At 43.2% G+C, this 13931-nt stretch overlaps 1 protein-coding gene across 6 annotated transcripts in view; it reads left to right on the top strand.

Annotated features, from left to right (window-relative positions):
- Nucleotides 1-9904, top strand: part of mctp1a (multiple C2 domains, transmembrane 1a) — a 134714-nt gene extending 124810 nt beyond the window's left edge. For all 6 annotated transcript variants that reach the window (XM_053324820.1, XM_053324821.1, XM_053324823.1 and 3 more), the window contains 4 exons: nt 777-886; nt 1551-1660; nt 1810-1907; nt 9833-9904. In XM_053324820.1, coding sequence (XP_053180795.1) covers nt 777-886; nt 1551-1660; nt 1810-1907; nt 9833-9904 — 390 coding nt within the window. The remainder of the gene's footprint in view (nt 1-776; nt 887-1550; nt 1661-1809; nt 1908-9832) is intronic.
- The last annotated feature ends 4027 nt before the right edge of the window (nt 9905-13931 follow it).

Genomic DNA, 13931 nt, shown 5'->3' with positions numbered 1-13931 from the left:
TAGATGTCCTCACTCACCCAATGGCTATCCATCATTCTCTGTCACCTCATTCTGTCCAGGTCCATCCTGTCCCTGCCTGTCAGTCAGTCAGCAGGCAGCGTGTTGACTGTTGCATGACTTCTTAACTTATTCACTTTGTTTCAGAGAGAGTGGGGGATTGTAGATTTTAGATTGCCTGCCTAGTTTGTGGTCTCTCCCCCCGCTCCCCACAACATTCTGAAGTTCTCAACCATCAAAAGTTGAAAAGGAAGAGCTAGCTCTTCATGGTGGGTGACGGCCTTAATAAGGATGATAATGATGTCACAGTTGGTGACATCATCACAGTGTGCCAGCCAGCAGAACAAAAGAGGGCTCTGCCTGGTCTTCTTGGCTGTCTTGGCAGCACCAGTGAGAGGGAGAAAGAGCGCCCAAAGATTGATGTATCCATTCGGCTTTCAGTTTAATTCTGACTCTCTATTCACATATTCAAATTTTCCTGTGTGAGCTTTTGTAAGGAGGAAAACATTTTGATTTGTTCTGCCGACTTTATATCTCTATTACTGCCTGGAATGAGAGCACTCCGTCAGTTCATGTAGGATATCTGGTGATTTGGCATCCACTCCAAATCTTTGACGCTATTTAAAATGTATTGTTTTCACAAAGACGCCTGTGCCCAGCCTGTCTTTTCTCTCCTTTTTTCCCTTTCCTCCCCCTCTCTCACCCTCTCCTCACTGTCTCTCTCCATCTCTTCCTGTCTCACCCTTGTTTTCTTTCTCCCCCTATCTGTGCTCTTGCAGGACTCTGAGAGAAAGGGCTTCATGAACAAGCTTTATGCCATTCAGGACGTGTGCATCAGCGTGCAGAATGCACTGGATGAAGTGGCCTCCTACGGCGAGAGGATAAAGAAGTGAGTCGTAAGCCCGCTCTTCGGCACACAGCCCGCTGCGCTCTGCTCCGCTTCGCACGTCCCAGAGTTTTGTTTTTTTTCTGCAATGCCAGGTTGCCCCGCTTCCACTTGCCAGCCTGAGTCTAACTCAGTGCTGCTCTCAAGAAACACTGCCAGCGTGACACCACAGCCCTGAAAGACAAACACACAGGCTATCTGTCCATCACTTCTCACTTAACCCACATTGACCTTCTGTTAGCTCAAACATGTACACCTTAAACAAACATCACTATAAATAGACACACAATAAAAACAACATTCATTTCATGTACAATAAGGTCTTGACATTCACTTAAACATATACATATCAAAGTGAAGGCAGGGAATTTCTTTGAAATTAAATGTTGGGCTGCCTATGCACTATATGTTCTTTCTTCAGTTACATGTAAAAACATTTTAAATGTTTCTATAAAGATAATCTATAAGAAGGTGTGAATTGCATTAGGCCATTTCAACCTGCAATACTGACCTTCTGCTCAGTTCTAGTGAGTGTAATGAATTGTTAGTACAGGATCAGCTTTGAGCTTGAAAGTAATAAAATGCTCTTTCTGACTCTGCTCCCTACTCTTTCTTTACTGAGCATTTTCTCCCAATTTTAATATGACTATTTTTCCTCTCTTTGCAGCTCATTTAACTGGACTGTGCCTTTCTTAAGCTGGCTAGCCATTGTGGCTCTTGGAATGGCAACCATCATCATCTACTTCATTCCTCTAAGATATATTGTGCTAGCCTGGGGTGAGTTAATGTCAGAAATCTTTATTTACATCTATTGTGAGGTCAAGTGACTGCATTTAATAGTTATATACAGTATGTATTCATATAGTCTATGTTGATAGCCTCTCTTTTCCAAATCTTCACTACCCCCCCCCTGTCTCTCTCTACAGGGGTGAATAAATTCACAAAGAAGCTGCGAGACCCTTACACCATTGATAACAACGAGCTGCTAGACTTCCTGTCCAGAGTGCCCTCAGATGTACAAGTGGTAGGTGAACTTTCCACTTTCATCTTTGTCTCATCTTTTATATCTTTCTGACACAACCTCTGTCAGTCTCAGACATGGGCAAGGGTCCTTTTACTATTTTTTACCCTTTATCTGTTTCTTTCTTTTTCCTCCTTTCAGCTGCTTGCTGGGTTTATACTCTACACTTTTGTACTTGTGTGGTGACCTGACCATTGTTTTACCCGCTTAAACATCTAATCTAATTGTTTCAAAGTCATTTCTTTGTTTTCCTATTAGTAGCTTCCTAGTCTAATTCAATTTCCACATACATAGCTGGAGCTGTGTAATAAGATAACAAGGTTAAGTGAGTTTAGTGCCCAGCATATAACTAGGCTGATTGACTCCATACACATACACTCACACACAATTACAGTTAGCTGTTGTTTCCCAGCTATGTTAGTAATTGGAACAGAGTGTAAACCAACAGTTAACCAGCCCCATGTGGTTTTGCTTCTACATTAACCGTGAGATCAGATTAACTTTGTGGCTGAAGACTACAGATGCTTCGTTAGGTAAAATATAGGTGTGTAAATGGGCTTGTGTGTGTGTGTATGTTAACTCTGTAACGTGCTGTGCTGCCCAGGACAAAGTGCAGTTTAAACTGCAATTAAGCAGCAGCTTGTGAAAGTCATTGTGTTATCCAGCACCGATGGTGTCCGCTGTGGCCGTTAAGCCCTGCTGTGCTGAGTTCAACACACACACACACACATGAACGCACGGATACACAAATGTGCAGACTGAGGTTGTACGACCTAGGGCCTCTGATACAACCAATCCCCTGCCACATCAGCACTGACACACTTCCTCTTTGATCGCTTTTTGCCCACAACTTCTTTCATCTTTACAGGGTCATAATCCTTGCTCCCCTGCGCACCCCTGCCAGCCCCCTGTGTTCTCCCCCTTTTGGCCCCCGTGCAGTTTTACAGTTTCATAGTTTTCTGGGGCCTGTTGCAACGATTGGCACAGGGCAGGTAGCCATTGCCTTAAATGAGCGCAAGCTGTCCCCTCTGGTGAAGTGCAGCCACCTTACACACCCGGAGCCTGAAGGGGCAGAGAAGTGAAGGGGCCCAAGCCCGGCAGGTACGAGGCCTTTACAAGGCCTCTAATGAGGGCCTGCTGGCTGGGGAAGGTGGGGGCAGACATACTGCCCTGGTCTGGTGCCCGTGCTGCTGGAGTTGTGCCTACTGTATAAGTAATACTGTAAGTGCTACTGTAACAGTTATTGCTGCAGCTGTTGGAATGGTAATTGTTGCCAGGTTTCTCTGACAGTTTGGAGGCTGACTGAGTAATGAGGGTGAAAGACCAAGGGAGAGGGTAAGAATAGATTTCAGTGTAGGAAAGATGGAAGTGGATATAGAAATATGGGAGAAGAAATGAGGACAGAAGGTAAAAGTTGAGTTGATGGTTTGATGGAAATGATTGGTCTGATTATTTAGAAAAATTTAATTCTGTTCATTTCAAAAAGATAAGGTCATTGACATTTAGATTTGCTGCTCTGTCAGAACTGAAACATGCACTAATCACTTTCTCACTGAATCCAAAGGTTAGCCCACTGCGAAGGCATCCTGCTCTGCGGTCGTTGGCTAAAAACAGACAAGAACGTTCTGCTTCGCAGTGCATCCCACCGCTTCCTCCGGTGGTGGGTTCAGCTCATTGCCTGCCCCCATGTTACTGGGTCAAAGCCGTCTGTGGGGATTGAGCCCCGAGGCTCTCAGATGATGCAAAGAGGTGCTGGGGTCCAAATGGAGCGTCCCCTCACGGGCACGTGTCCATGGCACCCTATGGCATTGGTGCAGGGGCCCACTGTGCCTGACACCCTGGATGACTAATGAAGTGCTATTTTAGGGCCCCGGTGTGACCTAACACATACACATGCTCTCCCAGCAGTAGTGCATGTGAGGTGGGTTGGGGGTTTTTTAGTGTAGTGTTCCGCATCATTTGGAGGTGCTTCAGTGCAGCCAGAACTGATGAGGTTCTAATGACTTTATTTACAAAGGGCAACCACACTGGACCATAGTCCATCATAACATGGAGAACACTGCAGCAACTGCAGAACAGCTTTTGTCATTGTTTTCTTATCCTCCATTTTTCTATAGTGCAACAACACTTTTTATCTGGTACTTCAGTCTTGTTAACCAGACTCTCCAAATCTCTGACACTGGGCCCTAGCACCATCAAATACTCTCTATAGTCTAAATCCCCAGCAGTGAATGTAAGCTGCAACAGGCAGAGAACAGTTTATTTAAATCATTATGTCCCTCTATGAGAAGTGACGATAAAGCCTTGCTTAGGTATTTATGTGTGCAGGTTCGTTTGTGTGTGTAACAGTCAGTGTTGCTCTCTGGCTAAGAGTTTCTGGTTTGGATCTTTTACCAGCATAAGCTATCTTTATGGTCATTATCAGGGAATCCTTCATGTCCTCTTAAACGAGGCCAAACTGAGCACCTTTATAGTGTTAACTATTCCCTACCTGGCGTTTGGGAGGTGTCAGTGCACTAGTATGTTTTACGACACCATTAGCTATGTGAGCTAGGGAGTGCATAAGTAGGGCCAAGGCAATTAGCATGCCAAGTGGCCCTTTATGATAGGTGTAAAGGAGCTGGATCAAACCCTCAGTACAAAAATAAGCATGAATTCCAATTTAGCTCCTAATGAACAGTGGGGAGTTGGGTTAATATTTTTAGACAACATTTATGTTGGGGATGAAACCTCTTTGGGTATATTAGGGTCAAAGGCAGGATAGTTAAAGGCTGATACGTTGCCAGATGCCATCGCTCACATCTACTAGAGGTCTCTCTCTCCTTTGCTTTGTCCTTCCCCCACTTTTGTTACAAATTTAAACATTTCACTGCAAGTGGCCAATTAGTCACTATTCAATGTCGTACCACTGCAGCTAATAGGCAAAACTTTCCTTACTTCTTTTTTTGCTTACTAGCTTATGTCACCTTGACATGCCTTTTCTTTCTCAACAATAGACATGAGTGCTGAATCCTACATTCTGCAGATGTCTGAACTGTACACAATTGTGTTTCCCTGGAAACATTTAATAACCCTTATGCTCTGTTAGGTGTCACATGAGATGAAACCCACTTTGAGTTTTGTGCTCTCTGGAGAGGACTGCAAACAGAATAACATATTATCATTAAAATGTTGCTCCCTTGCCTTTCTTGACTTGATTCGTCTACTCACGTATTTGCCTTTTTTTTCTGCGCACTGTCACCCGCCCTGGTTTCGCCTTGTCTGTATGCCCACACCGGCATCATCAAAACAATGTCAAAGGTTCAATGTGAGAGGGAGAGAGAGAATGAGAGACAGTGAGAGAGGGAGAGAGGCAGATTTCGGGATGCTTTGTGGGTAACACCGTTAAACGAAGCACGGTACACGGCGCCCCTTCAGCAGAGCACACTTCAAAGCCTGTTTTGCACTTGTACTGTCAACATTTGGTAGAGGAGAGGAGAGGAGCGAGGGTGGAGCAGCCTTTGAGCAGCGCTGGGTCTTTACCCACTGCCTCTCCTGTCGATGTTCCCCCTTTAAGCTCCCCGCTCGTGCTACCAAATTGCTTATGTGCATTACCACACTTTTTTACTTTCACCCAATTCCGGTTTCTTTTATTTCGCTAACGTCCCACATTCTCCTCACCTCCTCTGCCTTTTCTTCTGTTTTTTGACTTTAACTAGCTCTTGTTTGTCTGCAGCGGGGAGCCAAGGGTATAGCATCAGGCAGGCCTGTCACCTGTAAGGTGGAATTGAACCTGTGACGCATGAGCCCCATTTTTCTTGGCTGGCAGCTCTTCAGAGAGAAAACTGTTGTTTGATTGAGATATTTTTTTTCCCCCTCACTCTTTCTTTTTTGTCGATCCCTCTCGCTACTTTTCATGACAAACAAAAACCCTACTTTTTACTGACATGCAAACTTTTCTTTGTTTGTATGTACTCACAAAGATTTTTGTTTGGACAGGAATGTCAACATGCAGATTTAAATTGCCGTCTTCCTTTTTTTGCTGTTGTAGGCGTTTGGTCGTATAATGGAACCACTAACAGCCAGTGATCCCGTACAATATCTGTCCTACTTTTGGATATATGGTAGCGTGTAAGGGTTGATTTTTCTGTGAATGCAATTATTTCCCATTAACAGATATACTGTATGTTCACATAACTGCATTTTGTGCAGATGTGCTGTTACTCCATCACTCATGAGTGAATTAAATAATTCAACCATTCAGTCACTTGATCATCTGTGGATACACCATTGTCATTGATCGCAGTCAATGTGGGCACTCTGCCAGGACAGTCATGGTCCCCTAACAAAACTACCACTGCACACACACACAGATGGGGCCATATAAACCCCTCTCTGTCCCCTGGGTTTTTACTTCGTTGTCTGCTTTAGTTGGCAAGGCTATAAAAGGATCCACACCCACACGAGAACAGTATCTGTCATCACCCGAGTGTCCACATATCTCACCCGGACTCTTCTTTGCTCTCATTGTTTTCTCTCCTGTTTCCTTTGTTGGTTTGTCCCAGTGTCTGCCCTACCTCCCTTGATCTTTCTGTCTATTTCTGTCCCTTCTATATCTCTCTTCCCATCATTCCTTAACCCCTTTGTTTTCTCCACCTGGATTATTTCTTCGTCATCTTTCAGGCTGTCTCTTAGCCTCTCTTCTTCTCTGTCAATATATCTGACAAACCGGTTGTATTTGTACAGCTGTTTCGTAGGATGTTAGTTTGCCTTGTGGACAGTGAGAAGCATCCAGATCTGAATCAGTGCAGTCTGGCTGCCTAGTGAGGCGTAGAGAGCAACACATGCCGGCCTAACCACTCTGTAAGCACTTTAACGGGACATTGGTGACCACCACTGTTAGACAGAGGAACAGACATTCCCCACTGTATATTTGTGTGTGGAGTGTGTGGATTTATATGGGATTTTAATGATGCGAGGATGACAGGGTGTTTTGCGTGATGTGGGAGGCGCGGGTGTATGTGTGTACATTTCCTTTGCTGGTATTCATGTGTCTTCATTCTTTTGCGTGCACACACACACACACACGTCTCTTTGCATCTCAGATTTGTACATTGCAGGCTGAGGATAGTGGAAGGCTTCACTGAAGCGGCAGTGGGAACCAGTAGAAGATGGATGATAAAGGCTTATTCCCAGCCAGCGCTGTGAGACGCTGCTGTTCCCGTCCACAGCAGAAAGACTCACCATGAGACAGAACAGAGAAACCATATTGACGTCAGTTTGTTGTCTGCCTGGAGAATCAGAGAGGGTGTCAGTCAGTCAGACAGGCAGAGTAGCCTACAGTACATCAGCCTAGGAGGGATCCCACAGACAATACTGGCTCTTTGGTGCTGTGACTGTTAACTCTTTTTTTCTCTCTCTCTATTAGTATTCTGATTCAGTGGCTAGTGCTTGTCAGTGTCTTGAATCTGTCTAGGCTAGCGACTGTATTTTTGTGTATGCATGCACGTGTGTGTACATCTGAAAGTGAGACTGCTAGTGTGACAGTCTGTGGTTGTTGACGCTGAGCCACTGTCATGCTCTTGTGTCTGAGTGTCCATCACGTAAGAGCCTCTTTTTTTTTTCAATGATCTGCTAGTTGACTTTGTTTGCAAAACATGTCAAATATAGAAATTGGTGATAGTAACCCAGTGATAGTGCTGAACATGTTCTGAAGTTATTGTAATGTGCCACTAGAAAGTCTGATTATAAGTGACATAATAGTGATGTTAAGTAGTTAAAATTATAATGCTGAATTGTAGGATTAAGTTTAGGTAGAAAATCTGTGTGTCTACATTTATGCAGCTGGTGCTTACATACCATTTACAAAATGCAAGGTGTAAAAGAAAGTAAAATCTTGCTTTTAATACCTCAAAAGGTAGAACATGGCACTAGAGTTGTTGTGTTGGGACTTGTGCATCGTTAGGCCTGTTTAAAAGAGCATGCACATATGGTGCTGTGAGGTGCTTTGGATTAAAGTGGTTCTTAAAGTTACTACAAGGAACTTTTAACTGGTTATGAAACAGTCTCATGATGCCTCTATATGACCTACATAAGCAAACGATACCATCAGCAAGAAGATTGGCTATTTATATGTGGTTGCCACTAGGTCGGATTCCCTACAAAATCAGACGGAATTTCAGCGGGCAGAACAGAAGAGCCTGTGTTTACATTACATGTAGCACTGTATCATGAGGGAGTACATATAGTTGATAACGTCAAAAGTAAAGTTAGACTGGTTGCTTACCCTTTTTTGTAAAAAAGACAAGGGAAATATAGAGAGAGCACAAGTGGGCTGAGAGCACAAGCAAAAGAGAGAGAGCAGCAGTGATTGAGTGAGCTAGAGAGTGAATGAAGACAGCAAGCAGCAGTGAAGCAAGAACAAAGCAATGAATCAGAGAAATAAAATGTTATTTTCTGATTATTTCACAGTTGAAAAAAACGGTTGGCTGCTGTAGCCCCCACCCGTTTGACTACTGCTGGTTAGTAGGATTCAGACACGCTGTGGGATGTCCAGTAAAAGACAGAGGCAGTTGAAGTTGAGTTCGTTACATTCTAAATCACAGATAAACACGGCCACACCTCCACACAACCCTGCAGCAAGTTACAGCATTATTTTGCTTCACCGTCGTCACATTACAATTATTGATCTTACATGGCCACAAATGGATGCATTATCTCATTGCTATGCATCCTGCAAATTGCTATATTTAAAAAGAAAAATAGTATTAAAATAAGTATAAAAAAATGCAAGTGCTAGCCAAGATCTTTATGACAGGAGGCAGTGGTGCTCATGGGAAATTCAGTCTTCATTTCTGGAAAATGCTACAGCATTCGTCTACAGAGGGCGCTAAAATCAACACAAAATGAAAGTTCCTTGTAGTAACTTTAAGCTAAATAAAGGAAACTATAAAGACATTTTAGATTTTCCTCCCATCTGTCCCTCAAATGTCCTGCTGTCCATTGTCAAACCATTTAAAGTCATCCTAAGTAGTTGTGAAACATTCACGTTGGTGCTGCTGTGCCTAATCTAATGGCTGACAGGCCCTTACCCATCTCATCAGGTGAGGTTTTCTCTAGTATCCACTGAGGGAGAAGGGGACTAGCTGCACATAGACAGACTACTTTCTGATGGCTAACCACAGTTCACCCAGTCTGAGTGGAAAGAGAAACAGAGGCGAGATTCTACTTTGTCATTTTTTGGTTTGTTTTTTGTACCATGAATGACGGTGCAGAAGCACTTTGGGGTTTTTGTCAGAAATATGTTGTGTCTGCCTGACTTTAGTACAGTATTTAGATTTTCATCCCACATGACTCAGTCACCTCATGATTGGTCCATAAGCCTCATTCAGTGCAGCATGTATGAAGCTAACAGACAAAGTCACCATGTGATCAATAATGAGGTGATACTGAAGTAACTACCAGCTAAACACAGGGTTACAGTGCTCTCTGTCTCTTTCCCATCGCTCTGCCTTTTCTCTACTCACCATCTTGCCATACTGAGATGACTCTGTTGTCTCTCCAAGCTTTCCCATGAGCCCTTGCCCTGTTCTGTGTTTGTTTGTGTGATCCCTTCCCTTAGGCCACTGTTCCACATCTGTGGAAGTACGTGTGTGCGTGTACATTTGTGTGTGTCTGTGTACGAGTGTATTTGGAGCTTTGAACAGAGTACATGTTTGTGTGTGTGTATGTGCATGTGAGTGTACATGTCTTTACGTGCATCTGTGTGTGTGTTTGTGTGTTGTAATCAGTGTGTAATCCCTTCCCCGAGGCCACGGTTCCACACAGCTGGACCCAGAGAGCCTCTGGAGGGTTTCTGTGCTATTCAAGCATCCTTTGCTCTTTCCACCTGACCGGGTGGTGTGTGTTTGTGTGTGCGTGCGTGCATGTGTTTCTGTGTGTTTTAACAGGTGCAGTACCGAGAGCTGAAACTGGATCCCAATCCCAGTCCAAATAAAAGGAAGAAAAACAACCCCGGGTAGATGACTGTATCCGCCCACCAACTCCTCTCTTCTCCACTTTTCTTCTCTTGGTCTATTACTGGACACTGAGGAACGGAGGGAGACGGCTCGGGACCAGCGAGGCTCAGCTATCCTTCCTTTTTTTTCCCCCCCTTTCCTTTTTTTCTCCTCTCTTAAACCTTTTTTCTGTCTTTAATTACTCATGATGTACAGTACCATTTCCTGAAGTGTAATTTTTTGTAGAAAAAGAAAAAAAACAAACAAACAGTACAAGACAAGTCCAAGTACAAGAAATTTCCTGAGTTAGTCTTATCGCCATTATTCTTTTGATTGATTTTAGAGGCGAGCAGGAAGGATGGATGGAATGACCTTTTTCTCAGCCGTTATGAGCCACCTTCCTTGTTTCTTCTCTCTGTCACTCTGACAGCTCAGAGGACTCTGTCCATTTGCTGGCCACAAGTGTCACACAATGAGTGAAATTGCTCCAAAAACGACATATTCAGTGCATCCATTTTTTATCAGAAAACAAGCCTTATACTAACATTGTGCATCATAACTCTGCAGTAGACTTTCATTTTTTTAAGCTAATATTGTAGTTATGAAAATATTTTTTGGAGTATGTTAATATTTTGTAATTGTTTTTGTACTGAAGTATCTTTTCTTTTCTTCCTCTCTTGGATGTGGTAATGATGTTATGTTCACTGGCAGTAATTTGGACCATCTCCACTTTTACAACTCAGCCAGACAAGCTGATTAGTAATTACAGTGGTAGCCTCCAGATACATCCTTCTACACGAACACAAAACTGGACAAACAAACTGAAAGCTTGTGGTGGTATCTGTCCGTCTGTACTTTAATGCAATGGCCAAAATGTGACTGCAAAACACACACAAAAAAGCAAACCCACAGTGGGCAGTGGTATGCCTATAAACTACAGTGAGTTTCTACTTCTTAAAAATAGATAGTGTTTATATAATCATCATTAAAAAATACTCAGAGGAAAAAAGAACAACACTGTTGAGACAGTTGACATGATGCCACTGAGCGTTTATTACTGCTAAATGCTCAGATACTTTTGCTGTAGCCTCGTTAAGCCAGTTAAAAACACGTCAAAATCTCCAGTCAAGCAATCAGTCAGTCAGTCAGCGAGGCACCTTCTCTCTCTGTCAGGAGGCGCAGCAGACTGGGCCTGCTGTCATGGTGTTAATATAGATGTCACCCAGTCTATGCAGAGTGTCGCAAGGCAGGCAGGCCTTTAGGCAGCCACAGCCCTAATCTTGTTTGAAAGGCTGGTCTCCTTTCCTCTCATCTCCCTGCGTGTTTGGCTCAATGGCCACACATGGAACACACACTCATGCATGCACGCACGCACACACACACACAGGCATGCATGCATACTCAAAAAAGAGAGAGAGAGACAACCTCTCATGTGAATACACAGGCTCTCTAAGAGATCTCTGTCACACATACTGTACATACTTGCTCACAGATGAAAACACAAGATCCCATTTGAGCAGGCATATTCTCTCCCTCTCAGGCACACGCACGCACACACACACACAAAGACACACTCTTCTGTGATGCTGTGCCCCAGGCTGGCCGCCCTCTCCATCTGCCCCACCTCCTGTGCCCACAGCTCAACTTTGATCTGTCTTTCCAGAGACAGAGGCTTGTGTATGTGAACTGTGTATGTAAGAGTGTTTGCGTATACACGTTTATGCAATCAAAGACATATTGCTTTTCTCAGTGTTGGTGTGTGTTACAATTGTATCTCCCCTCCAGCTGTAGACTGATGCGTCGCTTCATTTGGCGCGTGTGTGTGTGTGTGTGTCAGCATGTACAAAGTGCGTGTGGTGCAGCAGAAACGCCAGCTGTTATTTGGTGTTGGGTTTGCTAGTGTAGAAGTCCGTCAGCTAGATGAGCAGCAAGTCGCTGTGTGACAAGACAAGGCTCTAAGGGGCCTGAGATGTCAGAGATGGAGGGATATGTGTGTGTATGTGTGTGTGTGTACATATTTTATGCTATTTCAGATCCCTCTTCCCATCATGCTTCTCTCCGTTTGCTCTCTCTGCGCTTCCCTCATTCGTCAGTGAGCAGGGTTGCGACCCTGTCTGAAGGGACGGTCTCCTGGGCTTCGCACTGAGCATCTGTTGAAAGATCACAGCTCGGGCTACATTTGAGGAGGTCTCCTCTCATCCTACTGATCCCTGCCTCCATCTTTCCTCCCCTCTATCTTTTTGTTCCCAGTTCTCCCCCTTTGTCTGTCTGTCCATCTTTATCATTCTAAAGCCCCCTTCCCCAATCTAGCTCTACTTTTCCACTGCCATTTTATCATCCTCTTACCCTGTCTGTCTGTCTGCTTCCCATCCCCTCTAACCCTCTCCTGCTCCCTCCTTCCCTCTTTACCCATCCATCTCCATGCTTAAATATCAACAGGCTTGAATCTGTCACTCCAGAGGGCCATTGATTTTGTTTTGTTGTTTTGAGGAATCCACTTGAAAGACAATAACAGACTGTCCCCCAAGAGCAGCGTCGCAGACTGATTATAGCCTCCTCAACAAATACACTCTGGCTCATGAACGATGGCTTTTTATAATGCCTGAAGGGACCATTTGAATACCTGATATGTGTCTACTACTGTATGTAGTATTTTACAGAAAAATGTGGTGACTATTGTGTGGTATTGCATCCAAATACCATTTCTTCTCTTTGTCATTTATCATTTGGTTTTGGCTATGTTTGCAAGCAAACCAAAGTGTTTTTATTTTGTATGATGCAGAGAAAAATCAATTATATAAAAGGAATGTATCAGACTGACAGCTGTAAAGGAAAAATAACTTTTATTTGCACCAATTTGAATTGAGACTATTTATTTTTAAATGATACTGTACATAGCTTACTACTTATTAATTTATGGTTGTATTTTATACAGTATGCCTGTCGATGGTCTGGTGATTATATTGTAAAGTAGGTGTATGCCTGCCTCATTTTCAAAGATATGTCTTTTTCCGCCTGCAACGTTGCCTGCCTATGACATCATCTTCATGTGCCCAGTTCTGACCAGTTTCATTTCAGGACAGGAATACTGTATGAGCTGCAACGTGGATGGGTCAGGAGAGGCTAAAGTCACGAGAAAATATGATGATGTATATATTTCTGGTTTGAGAAATGAAATGCATCTGATGTATGTTGCTTATTTTGAAAGAAACAAAAGATTAACATGAGATTAAATATTTTTTATCATCTTCAGAATGTCTGGATTCTTGCAAAATTCTTGCTTTCCACATAGACATGCCGACACCTGTAGCAGCAAAGGGAATAAGACTATTCATCTCATTCTCAAACACCGCACTTCAGGTTCAAATCCCCCCTCTCCTCACCTCTGTTGCTCCATCGCCCACTCCACCCACTCCAACACGCAGGCCTAAGCCCCTCTCCTCATTCATGTGCAGCCTCAGGAAGTGGCTCATTCCTCACTGCTGTCTGTATGTCTGAGAGTGCACATCGATGTGTCATGCATCTCAAACCATGATAACTTCTGTGAGAACTGATGTTACTCTTTTACAGTGGCCCCCACATGATGCTACTCGATCTGTAAGTGCAACTTTCAGATGCCACGCCCCCTTGACTTATTGATATAAAATCCTTTTTTTTTTAATATCAAGGCATGAAATTGTAAAAACTAAACTTATTTTCTTTATTTTGTCATAAATAATAGTAACATCTGTTCAACATTAAAAAAGTAGAAAAACTCACTTGAGGTAGTAACAGTCTACACAGAAATATTAGTGTTGCTATGGCAACATTTTCCATGTCAAAAAGCAACATTTTCCATTTTAGAAGTATTTGAACTATGTAGTGAAATATAACCAAATTACAAAATGTAGTTACAATCAAATGCATATACAACTGTGTGTCTGTAGAAATGAACCTACAGTCAATTTTAAGAAAGAACAACAAAAAACAGCACATGCATAAGCATTTACCTGAATGGGAAAACAGGAAAACGCAACATTAGTTTAGAAGCATGCATCCACAGAAGGCCAGG

The sequence above is a fragment of the Scomber japonicus genome, chromosome 9, assembly GCF_027409825.1.
Source record: "Scomber japonicus isolate fScoJap1 chromosome 9, fScoJap1.pri, whole genome shotgun sequence".
Lineage (NCBI taxonomy): Eukaryota > Metazoa > Chordata > Actinopteri > Scombriformes > Scombridae > Scomber > Scomber japonicus.
The sequence above is the reverse complement of the archived record's forward strand: the minus strand, read 5'-3'. Positions and strand labels throughout refer to the sequence as shown.